This window comes from Neolamprologus multifasciatus, chromosome 19 (assembly GCF_963576455.1).
Source record: "Neolamprologus multifasciatus chromosome 19, fNeoMul1.2, whole genome shotgun sequence".
NCBI lineage: Eukaryota > Metazoa > Chordata > Actinopteri > Cichliformes > Cichlidae > Neolamprologus > Neolamprologus multifasciatus.
The window spans coordinates 4,373,374-4,398,354 of NC_140457.1; the positions used below are offsets into that span (position 1 = coordinate 4,373,374).

At 42.7% G+C, this 24,981-nt stretch overlaps 1 protein-coding gene and 1 long non-coding RNA gene across 6 annotated transcripts in view; one reads left to right on the top strand and one right to left on the bottom strand.

The window, feature by feature from the left end:
• LOC146495751 (uncharacterized) overlaps positions 1-19,462 on the top strand; it is a 146,001-nt gene extending 126,539 nt beyond the window's left edge. Inside the window, exons 2-3 of the long non-coding RNA XR_014871233.1 lie at positions 6,714-9,472; positions 10,822-19,462. This is a non-coding gene — a long non-coding RNA (uncharacterized LOC146495751). The remainder of the gene's footprint in view (positions 1-6,713; positions 9,473-10,821) is intronic.
• bltp1 (bridge-like lipid transfer protein family member 1) overlaps positions 3,475-24,981 on the bottom strand; it is an 81,088-nt gene continuing 59,581 nt past the window's right edge. For all 5 annotated transcript variants that reach the window (XM_085143769.1, XM_085143768.1, XM_085143767.1 and 2 more), the window contains 21 exons: positions 22,821-23,083; positions 22,453-22,668; positions 22,067-22,247; positions 21,790-21,979; positions 21,280-21,441; positions 21,060-21,199; positions 20,669-20,864; positions 20,041-20,241; positions 19,715-19,891; positions 17,219-17,356; positions 16,522-16,767; positions 16,260-16,413; positions 14,393-14,550; positions 12,512-12,701; positions 11,781-11,998; positions 11,144-11,395; positions 10,804-11,007; positions 8,305-8,499; positions 6,099-6,233; positions 5,312-5,477; positions 3,475-3,985 (listed from right to left, as the gene is read on the bottom strand). In XM_085143769.1, the coding sequence (XP_084999895.1) occupies positions 3,769-3,985; positions 5,312-5,477; positions 6,099-6,233; positions 8,305-8,499; positions 10,804-11,007; positions 11,144-11,395; positions 11,781-11,998; positions 12,512-12,701; positions 14,393-14,550; positions 16,260-16,413; positions 16,522-16,767; positions 17,219-17,356; positions 19,715-19,891; positions 20,041-20,241; positions 20,669-20,864; positions 21,060-21,199; positions 21,280-21,441; positions 21,790-21,979; positions 22,067-22,247; positions 22,453-22,668; positions 22,821-23,083 (3,999 nt within the window). In that variant the 3' untranslated portion in view covers positions 3,475-3,768. The remainder of the gene's footprint in view (positions 3,986-5,311; positions 5,478-6,098; positions 6,234-8,304; positions 8,500-10,803; positions 11,008-11,143; positions 11,396-11,780; positions 11,999-12,511; positions 12,702-14,392; positions 14,551-16,259; positions 16,414-16,521; positions 16,768-17,218; positions 17,357-19,714; positions 19,892-20,040; positions 20,242-20,668; positions 20,865-21,059; positions 21,200-21,279; positions 21,442-21,789; positions 21,980-22,066; positions 22,248-22,452; positions 22,669-22,820; positions 23,084-24,981) is intronic.

The window sequence follows — 24,981 nt, forward strand, 5'->3', positions numbered from 1 at the left end:
AGTCCAGGGGCCCTGATGTCCCCAAAAATGACCAGTAAAGTCTTCCTTGCAGGATCCAATAAAGAGCAGTCATGTCGGAGGTGATGTGATGACATCTGATAAACAAGAAGTCAAGCTGCTGCTGTTTGAACTAGCTCAAGGTGATATACTTGTTTTATAGTGCTATGCTCTCACTTGTGTTCTGTATGCTGCTTTTGCTTCAGCTTATTTTTTTACCATCTCATCTTCCCAAGGTCAAAACTACTCGAGGCTGAAATTGAAATAGTCACAATATACTAAGTATTACTAAGTATTACTATTCGAAATGTAATTTAAAATTACATTTCGAATTTAAAGCTTGCATCCAACCTGAACTTTAAATTAGGTTTCTTTTTAAGGAATAAATGACAGGAATGCATGGATCTGTACTGCTTTTTATTAATGGGTCAGGCTGCTGCTGCTGCTAGTGTTGTAATGGGGTGGGGGTTATTATCCTGGCACACTCTGGGCATCACAGCCTACCTGGGTACTGTTGCAGACCACGGTGTACATCTTCTGACAGCTGCTTCCAGCAGGATAACGAACCATGTCATAAAACTGAAACTGTCTCATGAACATGGTAATGTTCACGGCAGTGTACTCAAATGTGCTCCACAGTCACCAGATCTTTTGGTAAGTAACTACAAACGATTATGAGGCTGCAAAATGAATACAAATGGGTTCAAAGAGACAAAATGAGCACAGATGGAAAAACAGTGCAAAATGAAACAAAGAGACTTAATAACCTTAAAGAGATGCACAACAACAGCAAGGCTAAAAACTCGTTTCATCTTTTAGTCTAGGTGAATTCTCTCCTGTTGTCCCAAAACTCAAGACATACTCTGGCACCTCAACAAAGACTCGAGCGTGGCTCTCATGCGGAGATGCCCAGAGTTACTATGTGGCAATGACTTGCAATTTTTGCAGTTACATTTTTGTTCTTGCTGTGATCAAACACACACAAGATATAAAAAACATGCTAATTAACGACTTTCATGTAGTTTCTCACCCAGTTTGTGAGGTTAAAAGGAACCCTGGTGCTTTTGTCCAGCTCAGTTTAGTGAAAACCGGAGCGACTGGTCTGCACCGCCGCCAAGTTTGCACTTAGAGTTGGCAGTGATTTTGAAATTAATTCTACAATTAGTTTTTCAGAGCGGTGTTTTGCACACTAATCTGTCAAATGGAGATTGTTGTCATCACATGTAGGCGACCTAATGGTCTTTTTTAGTCTTCCTGGACCTGGTAACTCCAGCAAAGAGCGTCTGAGCCGGACGGATCCAATTTAAGCTGCTTGACATCTCTGGCCACTTCATGACTTTTTAATGTCTTCTATTCCGTTTCTATTTTATAATTCAGGAACACAGCAGTACACTAAAGGGAGGTGTCATTAAGGTGTTCAGTTTGTAGGACGACTGGCTTTTGACTCCATCTACTGGTCATTTGCTTGGCTCTCATGTTTATATGTATATACTGTATCTCCAGGAGGTGAAGGAAATAAAAGAAATGTGCAGTAACGATATGCAAATCGGAAATCACTTCAAAGGAGAGCGCGTGGAGTAGGCAGAATAAAAAATCAAAAATAATGTCCGGTCCTGGCGAGCGAGACCAAAGACTTGAGTGTGCTCTCACACTGAGCTGTCTGCCTTTCCTCAGGTGACACTTCTGCAGTCTCACAGCAGACATCACAGAGGAAACGCAGCAGTTCTCTTCCCCCTTTGCTGTGCTGCCGCGTGCCCTGCTCCACTCGCCAACGCACCATCAAAAATTCAAAAAGCATGGCATGGAACCAAAAGTGGAACATGGCTCATGGTGAGGGGGGAAAGGCACGGAGGAAGAGATTAGCACTGGAGAGGTGTGGAGGTGGGGAAGGGGGTCTTACAGTCAGAGTAATGTATTAACAAAACCCCGCGGTGAGCAAAGCCGGTGACATGTGGGGAGGTTTTTTTCCCCCCTCACAGACATCAGTGGAAACTAGTAGGAGTTAAATTACAAAGAGTCTTACAGGAGCACTCATTACCTCCTCCAAAAATCCAGAGGTGAAGCAAATTACTGCCTCAAGAAAGGAAATGTATTAATGCAGATACCATTACAGCTCTGATTTCAACCATGTGAAGCACTTAAAAGCATCAGACACCGCTCCCGTAACACCTGACTGACATTTCCTGGAAAAGTATCAACACAAAAGATGCATTTCATAGATCTGAGAATGAAGTGCTCGTGAGTCAGTGGCTTTTAGACAAGAAAAAAAAAGGAGTGCTGCCCTTTCATTTAAAACAGGGGTGTCAAACTCAAATACACAGTGGGCCAAAATTCAAAACAGGAACAAAGTCGCGGGCTAACGTTAATATTTATTGAAATATATTTATTCCTCCAGATATAAGAATGAATCTTTTCTTATGGACTCAAACACGTTTTGCTGAAAAACTGAATATGGAACAAGCAAAGCTTAATACTATATATATATATATATATATATATATATATATTAGCTGTATAATACCAGTAGGCCAGCTCTAATAGTAATTTGGTATGGCTTCGCGGGCCAAATGTAATTAGGCTACAGGCCAAATTTGGCCCGCGGGCCCGAGTTTGACACCGATGATTTAAAGGGTAAAAAAAAGGGCTTTGTTTCTTAAACTGGATCCAATTGTGAAACAGTCCGTCTAGAGGCAAGTCTAGACACCAAAGACACTAGAAATGACATCCCTCCATCAAGTCCTGTTGGCATCTTGGGGTCTTGAAACAAGATATGAAATATCGGCGACTGAACCCATAAAGTCATCTGGAAACTGTTTAAAGATTTTAGAGCTGAGGGATATTTTCCCATGGACTTCTATTAAGCTGCCTCATGTGACATTATGTGGACATTGGATGGAGGATACAATGAAAGATGTTTAACAGGGAATCACTGAGCGGTCTGTAGGCCTGGATTACGGGGACATTAGCAATCAGTTTCCCAGCTACCACTCATAACCAGTTGGGGAAAATGATTTACAACAAAACTCTAACCTACCTTTAGGCTGTGTAAAATTAACAGACGTGAGCTTTATTTTTAAAACTTCATGGCAATAGTTTTATTAAGTTACGAAATCAACACATTTAAGAAATTTAACTATATACATTGGTTCTAATGTGTGGATTAAAAAAAAAAAAGACAAAATGAAGCTTGACACATCAAGCTAATACATCATACAGACGCTGAATTTCACATAGTCATAAATAATGATCAAATTATAATTACAAGCTTATATCATCCTCACGAGTGAGGGGATGATTTTAAGAAAAATCTCCCAGGATTTATTTGTTCGTGTCAAGAATGAAGAACGCGTCGCTGAATTCCTCTTAAATATCGCGAAGCTGCGCTATAAATTACATCAAGCATACCTACCATGTGTTCCATGGGAAACAGAGAAAAAGGCAATGGTTTAAGAAATCATTTCTCATGAACGACTGGTAAGCCTTAAAATAAACTTTGAAGCAGTTTCAGTAAGGTCATTTACAACAGGTAAGAGAGGCAGGGTTTTACCTTTAAAGCAATCAAATAATGCTAGCATTTGCTAATTTGTTCAAAATGTACAGAAAACGAAAAACAGCAGTGCAAAACGCTTCAGTCGCAACCCCTAGAGGCAAGCACCACAGTAAACAACTATGCAGGATGCTGGACATCGTAAAGTAGGGGCCTTTTAAATACAGAAAACTAGTGTTGAAACATTTTGCACAGCTCTGATTCCAGTGGCATGACTCGGTTCCTCAGTGTTCTTCTTTGTCTCGGCCTCTCTTTTCCTTTTCGTCTTGCAGAGCGGTGCCCAGCTTCTTGATGAGTACTGACAGCACCTTGTCCAGTGGGTCCATCACACCCCTCTGCAGCCATTTGGGAATTGTAGTCCTGGCATGGTGGAAGCCCAGTTTCTGTAAGATGTAGTCCACGCCGACTGGGTCGATCTTCCGACCCGTCCAGGAGATGAGCCTGAAGGTAGAGGTGAAGTTTAAGCATTGCTAAAGGTGCATGAAAAGAGTCCCTGTTGCTGGATTTGCTTCTTACTTTTGAATCTCAGAGGAGAAGCTGTTGCTTTGTACAAAGATATTTCATATAAAGATTCAAAAATATTCTTTTCTTTTTATTAAAATCTTTGTTTTTTCCTGGGATTAATGAAGCAAAGTCTTTGTAAAGGGACTAAGATGCTTCATTTATTTAGTGTTTGTGCTGCATTTGTACAAATTCACAAAAGATTAACGATTAGTAATTATAAACTAGCATCTGAAAAAGGCTAAGGGGGTTAATAAGAGATGCTACACTGCAAAGTTATTGCTCATCCTGTGAAATTATACCTCTGTTCATTATTTTTTGATAAAGCTTATCATTAGGGCTGATCGGGTGACCCTTAAACATCCCTTAGTTACGCTGCAACAGGCTCAGGCTGCTGGGAGACTTCCCATGATGCACTGAGCATTTCTTCTCTACTTCTGCATGTCATTAACTTTAGTCTTCTCTCTCCTGTAGTTTGAGTTTGGTCCTTATTTGTTCCTCTTCTTGCCTGAGCCTGCCGCTGCAGGACATTTCTTCCTGTGATAAAGGAGTTCTTCCTTCCTGCAATCACCTGCAAGTGCCTTCTCAGAGGTCGTCTGTTCGTGAGTCGGGTTCTCTCTATGATGCTGTCTTTTTCTTACTGTATTACTAGGGCTATTAACCATACAGCTATAAATACATTGATGTGAATCTAATTTTTAACTGGCTCCACCTAAACTAGCCTCACACATTGCTTCTCACATATAAAAGAGTTACTAATATTAGTAAAAATCGATATATAACATTTAGATAACGAAGCACTGACAGCGCATCTTTCTGTTCATTTCAAAACTTAAAATTTTAATGGGCTAATTGCACATTTACTTTTTACAACCCAGCTCATTAAATAGCTCATCGGCATCTCTGTGGAACCGAAAATATTCAAAGAGTCTTTACAAGATGATAAAACCCACAAAAATCCAACAAACAGAACAAAATTAGGCCATAATTGGGGCTCAGCTGTTCCACATCTTAGTGTTTGTGCTAGAAACCATCAAGAAATGGTTGTGCCGTTTCACCAACTAAACAAAAAATTAAAGCTTTTTTTTAAACCTTTGCTGCATTGTTTGTTTTTGTTGGTTTGTGCAATCATGTTTGCTTTGAGAACAAAGTCGTAGAAAAAGATGCTTCTTATTTTCTCCTCTGACATTTTTGAGTGAGCTTTAGGACTCCTGCTCATCATGTGAAAGTGTGCGTCTTAGAATAACAAACAGATGCTGAGCTGACCTGAGAGTCGGCTCCAGGTGCCAGGTGTTGCACATGAACTCCCTCCAGTCCACCGTGGTGTAGTTGATGCTGTCGTCCTTGTCTTTATCCGCGGAGCTTTCATCGTGCAGGGCGGTGGGGCTCTTCTGGCCGGGCCGAGGGGCGAACATCCGCGGGGCAAAAAGAGCTGAGGACACCGAGGGAGAGAGGCAATCAGGTCTCTGCTTTGAAACGCTTCCTTTTCTCTTTTAGCACATTCGTGAACAACAACATCAGAGCACAACATAGATGTGTCCTACTTCAATTAATCAGAATGAATCAAACGTGTGAAAATCTGAAGCGCTCGCAGTGCTTCTCTTTCTACTTTGCTGCAGAATCAACAGAACAAAGTCGCGGCTGTTTTAATTGTGGTGATGAAAGCGAGGTCGCCGGCATAAAGAGTGCTAATTTGTTCCTTTGCGACGACTTGAAACCCATTAGGATGCTGCGCGCGTCGGGCTCCCTGACCTGCCTGCTGTGCGTGAAAGTAACAGTCAGACGGCTGCGTGTCACGCTGCTCCCAAAAATTTGTCCCACAGCACGCGGACAGCTTCACAAGTACAGAGACAGACAGATGTGCTTAACTTGTGGTCTTCTCCTCCGATGGCTTGATGACTCGTATTCTTGACAGACTGTACAATGCTTGGAACTCTGGAGGGTGTTTTTTTTCGTGACTAGTTGAGTCATAAATTTGTGGGCAGTTGAAATGAATAAACATTGTTGTTTCACTGACAGACTAACATCGATGAGTAACGTGGAAAAAACAAACCTTTCTCTTTCTCCTTTAGATAGGCCGACACCAGGTCGTGCAGGAACATGATGAGCTCGGCGTCCATGGTGACGCAGATGTGGTCGGTGAACTCTGTCACCACGCTGCACTCCACTTTGGGTTTGCTGCTGGAGTCTGGAACAAATGAAAACAAAGGGATTGGATTGTAAGGTGATATTTAAAAAACAAACAAAAAAAAAAAACAGAAAATCAATTTCAGCAAACACATCGATGTAGAGTTAGTGCGACCTTTGGTTTCCTACATACTTGAGAATATTATGCAACTCAATGGGATAATCTCCTCGCTCTTATTTTGAAGTTTCCATTGCTGCTGACTAGGGATGGGTACCGGTGTCCGGTGCCATGATGGCACCGGTTCTGACATAAACGGTAGTAACCAGACCGAAAAGCAGCGCACATTTCAGTGCTTTATTTCGGTGCTTTTTTTTCCTGAGCTGTGATACACTTTAGATTCTAGCCAATCATTTTACGTTTCCGAGGATAGTAGGCGGGTCCAGGTATGTACGTTCTTTTAGAGCTACAGATTAAAAATGCCCAAGGCGAAGCGGTCAAAAGTCTGGCTGTACTTCACAGCAGAATATACAAACTCAGCAGCTGCAACAAGTGCTTTAAGCTGATACTGTGATACTGTCAAAGGAGGTAACACCTCAAATCCAATGAAACACCTGGCGACGCATAGCGGGTTTTTTTTTTAAAGCCGAGAAATGCGCCGTATTTGATAGCTTGCTGCGAGACCTCACACCGAGCACATCTACTGCGGGTGTGGTGCCTGTTATCGGACCCGGAGTTAGCAACATCCCCCAAGAACCTGAAGAGGAGAGTCCTGGCCCCTAGCCCTGCCAGTGTAGCAGAAATGATGAGGATGATGATGCAGCAGCAGCCGTTCTTCTCTGCGTGAGTAGCTTAATGTTGTTCGTGTGTAATTTATGTTGAGTAGGCTAACCACGTTATTACATTAATGCATGTAAGGTGAACTAGCAAACATCAGCTGTCTTCTTGTTTGATGGCAGATACTCTCTTCACCCTGGCCAAAAAGGCTAAAATGACCAAAGAAAAAGTGGAAAACAGCTAAACATGAGAGGTTTTTGGACAAAGTTTGTGTTTTTTCCATTGTTTAAGCACTGCTTCCAGCTAAGAGTGATACCATATATGCCCCATAGCTGCAGAAAAGGCTAACATTGTTATCTTTTTACAAAAAACCAGCTGAACATGAGAGGTGTTTGGACCAATTTTGTGTTCTCCATTCTTTAAGCACCGGTTAGAGCACCGTTTAAGCACCGGCACCGTTTCAAAAGTACCGGTTTGGCACCGGTATCGGATAAAACCTAAACGATACCCATCCCTACTGCTGACTGTGTGAGTCCTCGGTGTTACTCAGATTGACTCTTTGTTCTTTGACAAAGAAAATTATGATTTTTTTTTGTGTCAGCATGTTTTTCAGTAGGGAGTATAATTTGTGTTGTCCAGGCAAAGTGGGAGATATGTCACCATAGCAACTACAAAAACCAGATGTGTAAGAAGCAGCAGCAACTGTTGTATTTGAACCTAAACCTTGATTGTTTTCCCCTGAAACTAACCTGGGAGGTTTTAATCCTTAATCTCAACCAAGTAAGTTTTAATGTCTAAAGTGAACCAAGTAATTCATTTAGAATTAATAACTGAGTCAGGTATGAATCCCTCCAACCTCCAAATGTGGATAAGGACAAAAATGAAATACAAATAATAGTACAAATTATGTCCAGAGACACGATGAAATTATTAAGTTCTTGTTCAGAAATACGAATAAACAGATTCGGGCTGCGACTATTAAAAAAAAAAAAAAAAAACTGCCACAAGACTGCGCTGGTTTTGCTCTGAAATTGCTTTGCAAGCATGACGGGCACTAAGAAGAACCTGCAGCAGGGCGAGAACTGGTTCACGGTCACAGGAATCTGAGGCTCACGGAGCAAAGCGAAGGGCTTCACTTCCTGCAGTGCAAAGCGGAGCTGGGATCCAGATGCTCCAAACAAGACCAGCTGATTATTCGTTCATTTGTTCATTTATTTAAGGAAGCGCAGGTAACTTTATAAACACTCCCATACTCCGAGTGTGATCCCAACAGTTCATTTACAGACTTGTGTGAACTAAAACATCACAAAAAGCTCATTCATTAGCAGATTGTTTTTATGGTGTTACTGTCACCTACCCGTTAGAGAAGGTTCATCCGGATCTTGTACGTGAATTGACTTAAAGTCCAGCTGCATTCTGGGTAGTGCAAAGATGGTCTCTGTTTCGTGGTTGTAGCTGGATGTGCTGCGGAAGCTGCTCAGCAGACTGGAGCTCTTGGCAGCCGATCCGCTCTCTTGGTTGTTGGCCTCGACGTTCCTGAGCAAGTTCAGCTCTGCGACAGGAGATAAAACACGTGGGAACTCTTTTCCTGAGTTTAAGGTCACGCTCACGCTCTGCTTTTCCGCTTTGTTAAATGCTATCTCCACCTATTTTACATTTAAGATAAGACGCGGCTGCTGCACGGTGGAGAGAAGAGAAAATATCTCCTTTTAGTCTGAGCTGTCTCGAGTGAAGAAAAGGTTAAAGTCTGAAGCAATCTTTTCTTCCCCAGATACCCCCAGTTAACACTTCTAGCCTATTAAATCAGTTCTGAAGCTACTTAAGGCTACGAAATTCATTTTTTCTTCCTTTCGGTTTATCTTCTACTAGGTTTACGTCACTGATTAAAGAATACAGGATGTTTGATTTGCAACAGTCCCAAACTGGCTTTCATCAACATTTGAAGTGGTTGCTACTCCCCCCCCCCCCCCCCTCCCAGCATGCTCGTATGACATTAAAGCAGCATTTGGTCCCATTAATTGATCTTTTTGTTCTCACTCAGTCTCAAGAGTCCTAATGTGACCAATGGCTAAAAATGAATTCTGTGCAGCCGAACTTGATGTGAGACTAATCGAGTGAGTATATTCTAAACTTATAGTCCAAGCATGAAGTGAGATTCTCGCTTTGTTTACCCAGACTGTGTTTCCCTGCAGAACTAAAACAGATCAACACAAACACATCAATTTTGTGAGAAAAAAGGTGTGATCCTGGAAAATTCCCATTTGATTTGGTTCCCTCAGATTGTGAGAGCTTCGTTTTAGAGACACCTGACTGCATTTTTGCACAGAACAATGACTCTGGATTCTGTTCCCCTTTTCTTCTATTGTCGTGACTGAGTTTGGAGGGATTCTTGGCTACTACAGACAGAAGGCACAATTATATCCAACTGAAAACTGCTCCCATATTCATGGAATAATCAGATTCCAAGGACAGTGTGAGCCAAGTTGATGACAGAGTTGAAGCAGACATATCCTGCACATTTCCAGGTCGTTATTTTAAATCTGGGGGTTTACTGGCATTAATCTGCATGATTTACAGATCCAAATTGATCCGATACTAGAGCAGGGCGATATAAGATTTTTCATATCACGATATGTTTTTTTCATTTCAGGCGATAACGATATATATCGTGATATATATCACGATATATATCACGATATAAGCCAAATAACTATATTTGTACGATTTAAATGTGCCGTTGCTCACAAGTAAAATGTGAAATAATCAGCAGCTTGTTTTAATTTAAATATTTCCCATAATAAGTTCAACAGGGTAGATGTACTTAACATGAGACTTTTTTAGATAAATAAAGGCAAATATTGCAAACTACACAAAAGGCAGCCGCTAAAGCGTTTAAGTTTCAAAATAGAACAAACAAAACAGACTAAATTGTCAATTCCACTTAGAAACAAAATATTAATTCTAAAAATAAATCTTAGTTTGTTTTACAGAAGAACAGACAAAATTGACGAATATCAAATAAACTGAGAACTAAAAGGAAATTCTCGATCTCTCCTTGTTGTATAGCTGAGCTTTTCAAACAGTTTAATGACGAATTAGCGCTTCCAGTCAGAGATTAAGCATGCACCGGTTTATTGTATTTCCAGACTTGCTTTCGCCACAATTTACAGTGCGCGCTATTCTGTTTTTTGTCAGACTTGAAATAGCCGAAATACCTTCACACTACGGAACTTCTGTGGCTCTTCCGTTCGACAATCTCTCCGGCATTGGAACCATCATCTGTTTTCTCTTCGGTAACCTTCGCTCACGCTCTCGGTTGATTTTTCTCTAGTCGGCACACTCATTTCCTCCATTACCCGGGCAGCACGGCGGCTTCCCAAACAAATACACATGTGCGGCTTGGCACTTGCGCTGTACGTAACAAGTCACGTGACGTGACGCTGCGGCTGTGATTGGTTCGGTTCTGCGCTAGTTAATTTGGATTGGCTGTTCTTTTTTTTTTTTTTACGAGGACAAGCGAGATGAGGCCTATCGCAATAGTTTAATTTTTCTATGGAGAAAAAGTTATTTTGCAATACATATCGTTATCGTTCTATCGCCCAGCTCTATCCCATACTTTAAGTTCAGCCTCAGGCTATTTAAGGTCCCCCATCAGCCCACGCTGACTCTGATTGGACAGCTCCAAAACCAAACCACAGTAATCAGATTCAACTGTTTTCAATCCCAAATATTTTCTTTTTAAATACACGTTCAAGCCTTTCGATCCCAAATAAGCGAGCATCAACGGCCCACTGAGGACGCTTTCCACTAAACAAATGGGCACGCATGAATGACACGATTTTGCTGAAATGTTTACCTTCATTTCTCATTGCAGTGACGTAGTTGAACCATTCTTTGACAGTAGCGACACCATGAGGAGGGTTTTCATGTCGCCGTCGTGTGATTTTGGTTATGGTGGCCATTGGGCTTTCCAGAGCACCACACGGCTTCGTGACCATCGTGTTGTGGCCGAGATGGAAATCCAGTGTCTGCACGATGTAGGTAGAGTCGTCTTTTGAGCCTGTGTGTAACAGAAACAATTCGTAAAGAGATGCACCTTTATATATTTAGTTTTGATCCGTTTATCAGGACTGAGCGTCATCTCGACTGAATAATATTAATATTCACGAGTCCCTAAAAAGAACATTTAGTCTCACCATCCTCCCAGATTTTCTGTGCCTCTGTCCAGAAGGCGATGTTGGGCTCTTCCAGGTGGAACAAGGCCCACGACTTGGAGCGGAAGTTTGGCCCGTGGAAGCAGGCCAGAGTCATGTGATTGCCATGGAGGCTCATCGACCCGCCAAGCTGCACGGCATCCTCAGGCAAGGGCGTCTGGAAGAGGGAGATGTGGCAGCCGGCGATTACCTTCAGCACCCCGGGCCAGTGGCGGTGATGGGCCGCATCCATGTCTGCGTGACAAAGACGGTTAGGAGGGAAAATGAGAAGCAGGCGGACAAGTGAATTCTGACTGGAACACGAGGCTTGTTGCTGGCGCTAACAGGATCAGATTTAGTGTGTCATGTTGTTTTTGTCCTTATAAAGCCCTCAATCTTTAAAATGTATGCTGCCTGTTTCGTTACTGATTATCTCATGAGCGAGGCTGATTACATTCAGTTGCTAAACAACCTTTTCAACTGTTTGAAAAAGTTGTTTACAAATTAAGCTTATTAGAATTACAAATCGTTTCACTTCCTGTAAGCAGCACAGCCGCCTAAGACGCTTGCTGTGCGCGCCTTATTATGCTACAGGCTGTGCTCAACATTCACCCAGCAGTATGGAACGAGGCATGCTTACAAAGCTCTGCAGCTCCTTTGTCAGTGTTGACGACGGGGGTTTTGGGGGGCAGGTAGGGGCCAGGGCCCCAGGTGGAGAGGGCCCGCTTGCTGGTGTCGAATTGCTGAGTGAAAAACTCCTGCAGCTTCATGCCGATCTTGATGAGGTCTGGTGTGGTGGACCGTGAAATGATCACCTGGAAAATGTCCCACTGCAGGTCTCCGTGGATGAAGATCTCACTGGAAGGAGAAAAGATGGGGAGGGAAACGGAGCAGATGAGTGAAAAAGGTTGTTGCAAGAAACAAAGGAAAGGAGAGCAGGCATAAATGGCTCACAGATGAAAGAAAATGGCATATATTCTCGACATAATGTCGTGTAATTTGTGTATTCTTGCGTTCAAACTAGATACAAACACAAACCCTTGAGTCAGACATAATTTTGTTCGGCTTGCCGAGCATTCTGAAACGTGGGCAATAAATGTCAGCAAATCGTCTGTTTTTCTTCATAACCCGCGATGCTTTGAAATTGTGCTCTCTGGTTAGTGAGCTTTGTGTTTCAACACTTCAGAAACTGAATACAAACCTCTTTGTAGAAAAAACATCTGCATTTCAAAGTACAGAGATGTGAAGCAGGCTAATCTCTGATGGCCACAGGAGTGAAATGAATAAATGGCACTAAACATGACTCATCTAAAAGTGCTGTATTGATCGTGTTGTGCCAAACAGTGCATTCACGCTGACATCATACCACACCTTTTCTCTGATAGGCTGGTGTCCACTGTACACAGGTTGACCTTCCATTCATCCTGCAGCTGCAGGTCAGCATTACTAAACACTCCCATCAGGATGCTGGAGCCCATGTAGTCCACTCGCGCCTCTGTGGAGCCCATGGTAATCTGGATCTTGTGGCTGGGCTGCTGGTTTGGATGCTCTGAGATGTGGGCTGCGAACCGCACGATAGTAGTTACCAATGAGAGCGCACAAGCAATCCCACACCTCTCAACATCAAAATCAGTGGATTCTCGTAAGTAAGGACTGACTTCTTCTTCTTCTAGTTTACCTGTTTATTGCTGCTGGACCACAACAGCAACGGGGCAACCATACATAGCAGAACTCACACTACACATGGCTGCTTTGTATGGTGTCTGAGCATGATTGCCCTCCACAGCCCTGTAAGCTTAAATTCACAGCTCCACAACCAACAAGGCATATCATCTAAAAACGGTAAGCTAACTTGTGTTAAGATATTCAAATGGCATTCATGAAAGCGCTTTAGGCTTTTGGTAGGTACAAACCACAATGGTACATGTCAATATGTTTGGTCTAATAATAGTTTTATAAAGTCACACACATCCAGCCACAGCTTCGTGGCTTCACATGCTGAGACTGACTGTGAAGCCTCCTCTCAGATAAAAATGGCTCAGCACCTTGTTCTTATGTTTTTAGTCTAAAATACCAAAGTTAAAATGATTCATTTTGCTGTAAATATTCGCTTTTGTATCTATTTATAAACTATTGAAGGTGAACAGGCGAGAAGGTGATGTGTGCTTCACACACACTGTGGCAGATTTAGTTCATCTAGAGAGAACACTGAGTCCTCTCTAGATGATCTTTACATCCATGATTTCAGTCTCTACATCCCAAAGGTGTTCCAGTTTAGAGTTCAACAAACTTATTGTCAAGTTTAAGAACGAGCTAGAGCTGCATTTTATAACGTTTGGTAATATTCTGCTGGATATAACCATCAGAATATGGGCAGGCAGGCAGGATGTGTCATTGAAATGATGCTTAGTCTGTATTAAGAGGTCCACGGCGTGCCAACAGAATATCCTGCACATCAGTACACCAGCAGCCGCAACTGTTGTTTTAAAAATGGTCGTTTTATGATTTTATCCCAGAACTCGAGACTGGTCACACCAGGCAACATTTTCCCAATCGTCTATTGTGCAAAAGTGAATTTTAGTCTCAGTTTATCGTTCTTAACGGAAAGAAGTCGCACCCAGTGTGGTCTTCTGCTGCTGTACTGCATGCGCTTTAAGGATAGATGCTCATCTGCACATTTTGATTTTTTAACAAAGCTTATTTGAGATACTGTTGCCTTCCTGTCAGCTTGAAACAGTCTGACTATTCTCCTCTGACCTGTTGAAAGAAATCTCTTTTCAGAACAGCCTTTCTAAACTTTAGACACAGTTGTTTAGGAAAATCCCAGCAGATCAGCCTTTTCTGAAATACTCACACCAGGCCGTCTGACACCAACAGCCATGCAGCCACCATCAAAGTCACTTAAATCCCCTTTTTATCCTCATTCTGATGCTCTGGTTCAACTTCAGCAGGTTGCCTTAACTATGTCTGCATGCTCTCAGCTTCCAAGTGGCTGCTGTATCTATATATCAGCCTATTTAAACATTAAATGTAATATAATGTTTAAATAAAATGCATTTTATGCCTATTTAGCAGAGTAAACATTTTTGTATGTGCATAATAATACATTACTGCTCCCAGTGCTTTAAGAACTCTAGCACTGAACTTTGGCTCAGCTCCACATCCACACTTTACACTCTGTTAGAATAAAAGCTGCTAACGAGTTGGAGGAAAACACCAGATGTCGGAAAAGCTGATGCCTTGTTTACTTACAGACCATCTCCAGGGTGTTCACGTCTATATTGCCACCCACCACCCCGCCCTTGGAGTCGAGCTTGGATCGGCCAAGGCCGACAGACATGCTGATCTCTCGGTCTCGGTTGCTTCCGACAGAAAGTCGGCCCTGACTTTTCAGCCCGCTGGTCGTCCAGCTGCAGGGACAAACACAACTGTGAGCGCTCCTGAAATGCTGCTGAATAATGTAGAAGGCTTCTGTATGAAACATAAATGACTCATCACAAGAAGTTTCCAAGGAATAAACACAGGTAACAGAGGAAGAAACGAACAGCCAGTTCTGAGCGCTAAACCCATTTTCACAAGTCAACATGTCAACTGTGTTTTCTAACGTGTCGTTGTGCGTTTCACCTTCATCAGTTTGATGTGTTATTGCCTTTTTGTTTATATCCAAGTGCAGCTATTTTGACAATACAATTCTCGCTTCAAATCCAGGCTGCACCCTTGCATAAAAGTTTTTATGAAGGAAGAATATCCTGAGCTCATAAATGATTTAATTAGAGCTGGAGAAGTGTACTGTCTTGCCTTGGTGAGAAAGAAGCAGAAGGTGTGTTGTTTGTGGAGCCCACACACTTCCACTGTGGAAGAGGGTTATTTTTTTTTAACTTTATGGAGACACAGAGCTCATAAAACAGTACAGCCTTAGTTATGAGGGTGTTTGCCACTGCTTCAGCATCATTTTCTGCACTTCAGCCTCAACCGTAGAGATCAGGGGTGTACTGACACCATATTGTGGTGAACGGTAAAATCCAGCAGTGCAGTAGAGTTAAACTGAGCCCATAAGAGTGGATGATAAGAAGTGAGGAGAAGCACCCCAGAGGCATCTGTACACCAGTTTAACAGCTGTTTACTGCAGTAAAAAGGTAAATAAACAATGTTGGCTATGTTTTATTTAAACAGTAACGTTCTTAAGTTAAATTTATAACTTTAGTTTTACTTTTAGAGCTACAATGCATAATGAAGAGTGTTTTCCAGTCAGTAATTTACTGTTCAAGCGTGGAATCTTTCACTTAAGTCATTATAGCTTTTAAAGTGACTTGATATATGTTACACTAGCAAAAATTGCTACAATTAGATCAGCATGCGAGCAAAAAACTTAAGGATTCAGACCGATCTATAAGAGAGCTTCCAACAGCTTTTCTCCTCTTGGATCTTAATGATACCATAATAGGAAAGGATAATATAATGTGGCCATCTCAGGCTCTGAGGAGGGAACTAAATCAGCTGGTTTCAAACCACATATGAACTGAGGGACTGCAACAGGGCCGGGTATAATTTAACTAAGGATTATATTGAAAGAAACTTTAAGTTTAAGGCTGGTTTCAATGATTGCATCACCTGTTATGATACTAAAGAAAATACAGACTCTTGTAGTTGTAAACAGGCCTGATTTTGTCTGATGTGTAGCTGTGAAAATGCCTGTTTTTTCTGAGGCACTTGTATGTTGTTGGCAATCGATTCTCGTTGTGAGACGAGAGTCTGTTGTAGCCATCAACAAGCGTTAAAGTGGGGCAGCCAAAAAAATATACTTTGATTGAAAATCATGAGATACTTTCAGATGAAAGATTTTAATCTCTCATCCATTTAATTAGTGTTTTTTTCCTTTAGTGGATAATCCCCCTGCTAATTCATTTTTAATGATATTTTGTGTTTGTTTTCCTAAAGTTTCTTTTATGTTCTTTTGATTTTAATGGGTTTTTTTCATGATTTGCGAAACTGGATAAGTGTGGCTAAGATAAATGAAAACATAGTCAATAATTTTAAATCGCTTCTGTGTTTGAGTTACCAGAGTAACCATTAAATCCTAATTATTAGCACGTGTTTGCACAGCGGTGGGTGCACTTACGTATTGTTTCCCATCACGTTGCTCATGTTCATTTGGACGGTGAGCAGCTTTAGGTTGATGGCGAACACCACCAGCGTCTCCCACGGCGACCCCTGCTGACCTGCTGCCTTCCCATTTTTTCCAAATGAAGGAGTCGATGTTTTTGTGACTGAATCTAAAAAACAATGAAAAAAATAGGAATTTTTTCTTCCTTATCTGGATTTTTGGGTGTGTGTGAAGATTCGTGCTCAGGTAACAAAAGGCATTTAATGTTCCCCGTTACCTCTCCTCGGAGCGGAGGAGTCAGAGACGCTCCTGGTGCGACCAGGTGCAGGGGACTTGAGGTGCCCCAGGCTGCCTGGGGACATGTTGCTTCCGGTGGAGTGCTCCGAAAAGACGTTGGGGGACTGGGGTACATGCTGCGTCCCGGTGCTGCCGTCCCACGTCCTCCAGTAAGCTTTCCGGCTGGACTCGGGGGACAGGTGATGGGTGACGTTTTCAGCTGAGTCAGGAGTGGCGGGGCCGGAAGCTGAAGTAAAGGTTCGAAGTAGTAAGTAAAGGACACCCTTGTAAATGTCAACGTAAAGTGACTGCAGGAAATGTTTGCTAAAGGACTGCCAGTGAGACAGGATATTAAAAATGAAAAAAGGCTAAATGCACAGAGGTTAGCAGGTGGATGTTGGTGCTCATATTAGAATTTCTGGGGAGAAATGTTCACTCATTTCTGCACCGAGTTAAAGATTTGTTTTAGAAACCCATCTGAAAGGCAGTGCAGAGATTTATATAGAAGCCAACAATATCTCGCTTTAGTAAAAGCACATCAGTTACACTATGATCATTTCAAATAAAGATCAGCACTGACAGAAGCCTGGAAAAGCTCGCTGTTCCCTGCGTCAGATGCCACATAAAAGCTGAAATTCTACAACAACTTAAAAGCCGGCAACGTAAACGACACCCGAGTGCAGCCGCTGAGCACTCACGTGGGAGGTTGATGGTTTGGTCGCCCAGGAAGAGGCGTCTGGCGATACTTCGACGATACCAGGCTCTCGGGAAGGCCAGGATCTCGCTCAGTCTTCTCATGTCGTACTTGAAGGAAGCGGAGCCGATGTCGCACACAGCTGACGGAAGAATATCGCATTAGTGAGCATGTGAAAGACTTCTTTATAAGATTGCACAGGATAAGGCCGCAGTTCTAAAAGCTACAGGGGGAAAGTATGCACTTACTCTCACAGATTGGAAAGACGTATTCTTCAGTCTCATTTATGTGCTTGTAAAACGTCCCATTCAGCAGCTCAAGCACTCGCTGTGAGATGCCTATTTCAAACCCTGCGTTAGAGCTCTTGATGTTCCCACTCTCTTTTTACAGTGTGGCTAACCATTTTGGAGGGTTTCTTTTTGAACGCGCGGGCTCTCCAGGATCGGTGCCTACACTCACCATACATCCTGCCTTTCTGCTGCTTCTGGCCCGCCTCTGAATGACTGGACTGGTGCCCGGGCCTGTGCACCAGCCCTTCCAACACCTGCTCTGAAAAGTGGCTGTGATCTGTCAGTCAGGGAGGCTGATTTGGTATGAGCAGATCGTCATTGTCTCTCTTTTTATTAACTTGCTTGTCAGCGGTTTGTGCATCCAGACGCTCATTTTCTCCGTACTAGTTTGCAGACAACTTATCGTGCATGCCTGCAGCTGCGTGTTGCAAAGGTTGTGCACTGGAGACCGGACAGGGTTTGTTGAATAACTTTATTGTAAAGTGACACTCGGGTTTTAAGGTCGCTTGTTCCAACTGTTTGGGTTTAATCTGGCTGTTTAATAGCGTAAAGCTCTTTCGCTATTTTTCCAATTTTCTTTTTAATCAGTTGGTAAATTTTTAATGGAATTGAAGTTGGGAGCCGTTTATTTCTTTGTTCTGACGAGCACCGTTTGCCCATGGCTCTTTCACTACTTCTTTTGTTACTTTGTGCTTTGCTTGGCTTCACTGTTTGTATTCATCACTTTCATAAAAAGATAACATTTTTTGCCTTCAGCCGTTTCCATCTGGTTGTTTGTGTTACTGCCGTTACCCCCCGATGAGCTGGGGTCACAACAGCCTGCTTCTGTGCTGGAGTACATTCCCACGGTGCTGCTGATATGATTGAGTACTCAACTCATATCCCTTAAAGATGCTTCTCTGAAAGGGTTCGCATCTGTTGTACGTCACTTCCACTTCATTTACTCTGATGGTATTTCTGCTTTACAGAGAGAAACAAAGGGGCAAGCTTCTTGATTCCCACTTTCAGTGAACATGAAATATTTAGCACTATGCAGGAGTTCCAAAAAAACACAACGTTGTGAAAGTTCCTGCTGAGCTGGGACAAACTTTGAGACAGTTCACAGAAAGGATGGTTAACAAAAACACTGAGTCCCAGTCTTGTTAAGCACATCTGCCCAGGACTCCTCAGGCTGTGCGTGCTGACACATGCAACCGCATTTATTCCAGTTAACTACAATTCTTTGCCTTACGTCTATTTTCAGAATTTAATTTCGGTTTAGTTAACCCTTCTAAAAAACTGAAGCTGCTTACCAAATGTCACCCCAACCGCATGATTGATGTTTTACCTTAAAAGCAATTTAAGCACTTAAAAGCTGATTTATGGTCCGCGTCAGTGTTCATTTCCCTACCACTCTCCCTGTGCACAGAGAAGGATTGTGGGAATTTTAACCAGCGGATTAGCAACACTGACGCGCTTGTGCGTCATCCTCAAACAAGCCAACACTGTGACGTAGAAGAAAAGGTGACGGGCTGAAAATCGGGGCTTAAAAAGTAACAAAAAAATAAAGAAGCACTGATGAAAAGCAGAGTGCAAAGAGTGAATCATTTTGAAACACACAGCAAAAGCAGTTCTATATCCACACCATAACTAAGCTAAAGGACTGACAACAGCACAAACCTCGGCTTTAGCAGTGTTCACTTCCAGTAGTTCAACATACATATTTGACAGTCCCCCCACGTTAGCAGACGACAGATACAACATGAAGATATGGATCTTCAAAGCTCTGCGTGGTTCAGTATCAAAGCAGAATCAACACAGCACCATGCTGGAGCAAAGTCCTTCAAGAAGCAGGCCTCACGACTCAGCAGCCACCTTAAAATGGCTCAGTGTATTTGTGCGGGCAGTCATGAGAACATAAAAATGCTGAAAATAATCACAAGTCAAATCAGCTTTTGATAATTCTGCCCTAAAATCCATTTTTACCAAGTCCCCCCCCCCCCCCCCCCCGAACATTGCACTTTGACAAACACCTTCCTTTGCTGTTGCAAACTCTTCTATAAACCCAAGAATAAACTGACAACTTCTTACTTTGTACAACTTTGTGCTGCATAACAGATAGAATATATTTGATAAATACACCTCAACTTTTGCAGGAATTGTGTCAAATTCCCAATATTGTTGTTATCTGTCTAATGGACAGGTGTTTTTCTCTGGAGACGACTGTGTACCTGAGATGTTGATGAGGGTGGTGTCCATTTTACCCCCTTTAGGAGGAATAAAGCTCTCGATGAAAGTGGGGCCTCCTGTTCGCCTCATCCTCGATAAGCTGACCTTCACGAACTCCAGGTTGATGCTCAGAGAGTCTTTCCTTCCTGTCACTGAAGTCGACTCCTCATCCACGGTACCTTCAGGAGGGGGAGGAGACATGGGTGATGGGATCAGCTGGCATGCAATTGTTTTACATCAATCCTATCTACAAGAGGTGCATTTATTAGTGGATAAAATGCAGTCCTGTATCTTTAACAGATGAGAATAACACAAATGTTTAGCATACCTAACGGCCCTTGGCCCGGAGGCAACCCCGTGACTGCAGATTTCTGCTTTCCGGCGCCGTAGGGGTGGAAGACGTAGAGGGAGAAGTCAGACATGCAGGCTGTAAAGCTGAGGCCCGAGGAGTTACTCGGGGGCCCGGTGAGGTCGGACTGGCTGCTGCTGTGACGGCTTCTGCCCAGAGGGCTCCCCAACAACGGAGATGCTGGAAGGGGGCAGGAGAGACAAAAAAAACACCCAGTCACACACTCATTAACAGCACTATACACTTATATATAAGTCTAACATCCTATAATGCATCAGCACTAACACAATTTCAGGATGGAAAGCAGTGAGCTACCAGCTATCCAACCTGTGCATTTAGGGACTCACAGATTTCCAAGACCTGAGATGCATCTTAACATGCATCATCTGGCATAAAGACAGACTGGAGAGAAGAGTAATGAATGCAGGAGAACATGCTGCGAGCAACATTAACTCACACAGGGCTCAGACATGCCACGGAGTGGCAGCTAATAGATATTCTCACGGTGTGCGAAAGACTTTAAAAGACTGTTTCGTTCACGTAGCTCTGCACACATTAGAGCGCCATTATTCTGCCAAAATAAACGCGGAAGTCATGCTCTAGATACCTTTGCTGGGAGGTGGTTTGGGGATATGCTGCCCGGGTGGAGTCGAGGAGGGCTGGTGTGACCCGTCTGTCACATGGGCTCCTGTCGGCGTCTCCAGTTCTCCACGGTTAGAGGAGAAGACCAGGTCTAACGAGGGCAGTTTGAGCATACACTCCACCCTGGACATTGGCAGGCAGCTGAAGCGGATCTGAGAGGGCTGGAAACAGAAGACAGTAGATGTTTTCATACATTTATGAGTGATTTTGACTTGTAATTGTTATTTGTTATAATACTTTCCTTGTGCTTTTAGTTTTTTCTTACATATAACACATTAATTATTATTTATATAAGCAGTCGACTTAAATTCCAAAGCAGCTCTGAAGAAATTGCACGAACGACAGCTTATCAGTACCTGGACTCTGACGTAGACAACCACATCCACGGGGAAGGAGGAGTACGCCGACGTTGAAGAGGAAACCAGGGAGGTGGTCGATTCCTCGAGCTGTTCCACTGTATCAAACTGACCCATGTCTTCCTCCTGGGATGCCACAGCTGATGGAAAGACATCAGAAGAAGTTTACTATGAATATCAAGACACACACGGTCCCAAAGGACTGGTTTTAAAAACACACCTGTGTAGTTTCTGTCCACTGGAGTGATAGGAATAGTCTCAAGTGCTTTTTCCAGAAAGTCCAGCAGACAGGGGCTGATCACCATCTCCTCTGGCAGGGTCTGGAGGGCCACCCAGGCATACAGCTTGGCCGTCTTTACCCCCCCACTGCTCTTACCTTTAGCTGCAAAGACACATGAAAGTTAAAGTCATCTGCACACTCTAACAGCACTTTCAGAAGTTTGTTTCTTGAACTTCAAATAAACTGGAATCATATTAACAGAGGTTCTTTTAAACTGTCTTTTCGAGTCTCTCCCTCTGTGGGGCGCATCAATATGCATGAACCCGTTTGATCAAAGGGTGCCCTCTAGAGTCATGCCTTTAAAAAAAAAAAAGGGATGGAATCGCATGCATTTGATTTGGACGGTCCACGTGTAGATTTAAATCATCGGATCGAAGAGGCGTGGCAGTCGAGTGTCGGCGATTACGGATGGTAGAAGGGCATGCAATTAAATGAGGGAATGCTCAGTACCTGATGGAATAGGTGGGGGCGGGGGAGGTAGGAGCGAGTTAGTCTTGCTTTGGACAGCATTGGGAGGATTTGGAGGGCCGCTATCTTTCATACCATACAGCTTCGACTCTTTGGAGAGAGTGCGGGGGAGAGAGGATCCACGCGAGGCGTTGGGGGACTCCGTCTTCAGGGTCTTGGAGTTGTAGTGCAACTGCAGGGGAAAATAAAGGATTTTATTTAATTACTTAAAGCACAAAAAAAAAACCTTGGCAGTCTGGATGATGTAGGAGAAGCTGACCTTAACGTCCACTCCTGGAATGTAGAAAACTGTAGTTTCCAAGTCATTGGATTTGGTCGGCAGAGTGGAGGGACACTTCTTTCCAGCTAGGAGATGGCTGGATGAGGGGTAGTTGGGCTGGAGCTTCTTCTTCTTGGGAGGAGATTCTTGGTCGAGGTTTCGGAGGCTGCGCTCACAGCTCCTATAAAACCCAAATGACTTAACTGAATATAGAATGTCTCATTTCTTCTGTCCAGTGGGGATAAACCATCACAGCTGCTCAGGCACTTCTGCTAATACAGAGTCTGATTTAATCTACGCTTAATACGACATTTGGGAGGAAATGTGAGATCAACTTTAAATAGGAGTTTGCATTTCCCAGATTGAGCTTGAACTTTTTACTGCACCTCCTCAAAGAAACGTCCTCGTGCTCGGGCTGTTGAGTAGTAGGGTGAAGGACGCACTTCCCGCTGTCGATTTCCACGCGGACGTCGAGCTCAAAGTCGATGTTTCTTTCCGTCGTCGGGCCACTGAAGCTGCGGTTGGCAGGAGTGCCTGGCCAGCGCTCACTGAACAACTGACTCACAGCAGAAAAGCCCGAGGACTTTCTCTGAGACGTTTGGCTGAGAATCAGGGAGGACAGCACCGTTTAGTGAATGCTGAAAATTGAAAAGCTTTTCTTTTTTTTTTTTTAGACAAAAAAGAAATTAATGGCGCTTTCTTTTCCTAACTGTCATAACAAGCACGCCTGCACTGACAAACGCAATAAACTCACACAGGCCTTCGATAGCTCTGCTGTCTGTCATGCTCGAAGTCGTCCTTGTCCGAGTCTTCCGAGGAGGAAGAGGACAGGTCATCGCGCCTTATGTCGTCATGCTGGAAGGGAAGTGTGGGTGAGAAGACAGCAGGGGTGGCGGGGGCACTGAAAACTGAGTGATGACCATCGACAACAGATGGGGGATGGAGGTGAAGGTGATGAGGATGGGATGAATCGTCAATGGAGACTGTCGACAGGTCCCCCTCTGACTCCTCAGGGAACTTTAGAAAAGGACAAAAGGTCAAACTCACACAGGAAATGGTTTAATGTCTGTCTAAATTTGTTCCTACGTGGAGACATCGATCCAGGGAATCTGAGAGCTGATGTCTTCAGCAGAAATCCACCCAAAAAAGGAAGCAGTGTTCTGTAGACTGGACCTTATTAATTAGTTTAACCGATCAGTTCTGAAATTTGTGTTTACTGCTCAAATCAAATGTAATCTTTTACTTCTGCACGTCCAGAGGCAGAACACTACTGCCTGCAACTGTTCACCGAGGAGCTCAGAGGTCATGCACTTTCTGCGAAGAGGAATGACAGCTTGAAACAAAGGAAGAAGATGAGGATGAGAAGATGACATACCCCGTCTCGAGATGGTGACAACAGAAAAATGCCCAAGAAATTGTAGAAGTATCCTTATGACAGCCAGAGAAAAAGCCCATTTATGTAGTGTCAACAGATCCCAAACACACTGACGGAGGCTGAGCATCAGTTAAATTAGAAATAATCCATCTGCGACACAAATACTCCTTATAGGACAATATAGAGTTTTATATGAATGTGGTATCGATTTATTGAGCAAGTCTTGTTCTTTCATCAAAGAGTTAGAGATTATTATTATTTTTTAATTAATATCAGGATTATTGTTATCAATTTCATCGTTAATGATTTTATTGAAAAAAAAGAGAAAATAACACAACTGCACAACAGATTCATCACCATTCAGTTACAGTGCTGAGCAAATAAACCCAACAAAAGCTCCTTTGAGAGATTAAATAACTCATGTCATCAAAGGAATTTTGATTATGCTATTGACGAGTATTTTAAGTGGCTACAGGTTGCTTGGCAACTACATAATAAGGTCACCGTTTCATTATAAGACTTCAGTCTCTTGGTTTTTTTTTTTAGATTAAGTAAAAATAAATGATTTTTTTTTTTAAATCATTTTTTATGACGGATTAAGTGACGTTCACACATGCCTGTGACCACCTGTTTAACCCTAAAATTTCACTTGGACTTTTTAAAAATTGCTAATAAGTAATTAAAACAGTTGGGCCGGGGGGGGGGGGGGGGGGGGGGGGCGGACTTTCTTGTGGCTTCTGAAGAGAGAGGATTGTCTGAAAAAGGTTTGGGAGCCACAGTTATGAAAGTTATTTGCAGTTTATGTTTGCAGTCATGGCTTCACGACTGCAAATAATAAACAAGTTTTCTTATATAGTTATTATTCTCCTCAACACACATGACTGCCGTCTTCACAGTATGAGCCACAAATGGATGTGGGGTTAAAGAGAATGGATTCTTTTCCCCGGTATGTCTGAGTTATTATTTGTGATTGTGGCATTTTAAAAGGTAAACTGGTGACTTTATATTAAACGTATCATTTATTTTATCCTCGTGAAGTTTTTGGTATTGTCGGGGGCGGTTAAGGACCTGCTGTTGTGACAAACAAAAGCCGACAGACTGTGACTCAGTGGCCACCCATGCATAGTTGTTAGAAATCACTCAATATACTAAGGTTAAAGAAAAAGGCTGATGGATTTTTTTTATGCGGTTTCAAGAAAGGATGAGTGTGTGTGGGGTGTGAAACTATAATTCATTAAGCAGCAATTCAACTGTAAAGTGTTTTTATTCTGCAAGCAATTGATTTTCTGAGAACTTTCTTGGGTTGAGGTCATCTAAATAAAAGCAGCGATGAATTGCTGACTCTCACACTCAGCAGCTAAGGGAATAGTAGGTTTTATTATAAATCCGGATGATCCTCATGCACCAGTAATAAATCAAAATCTAACTGTGGACACAAAAGTGTAAGTTATTATGCAAATGAATGTCTACTGCATATAGCCGAAAGTTCCCATCTTATCATCCTGTTTTGATTTTGCATATTCAAAATCCTGTCAGCACT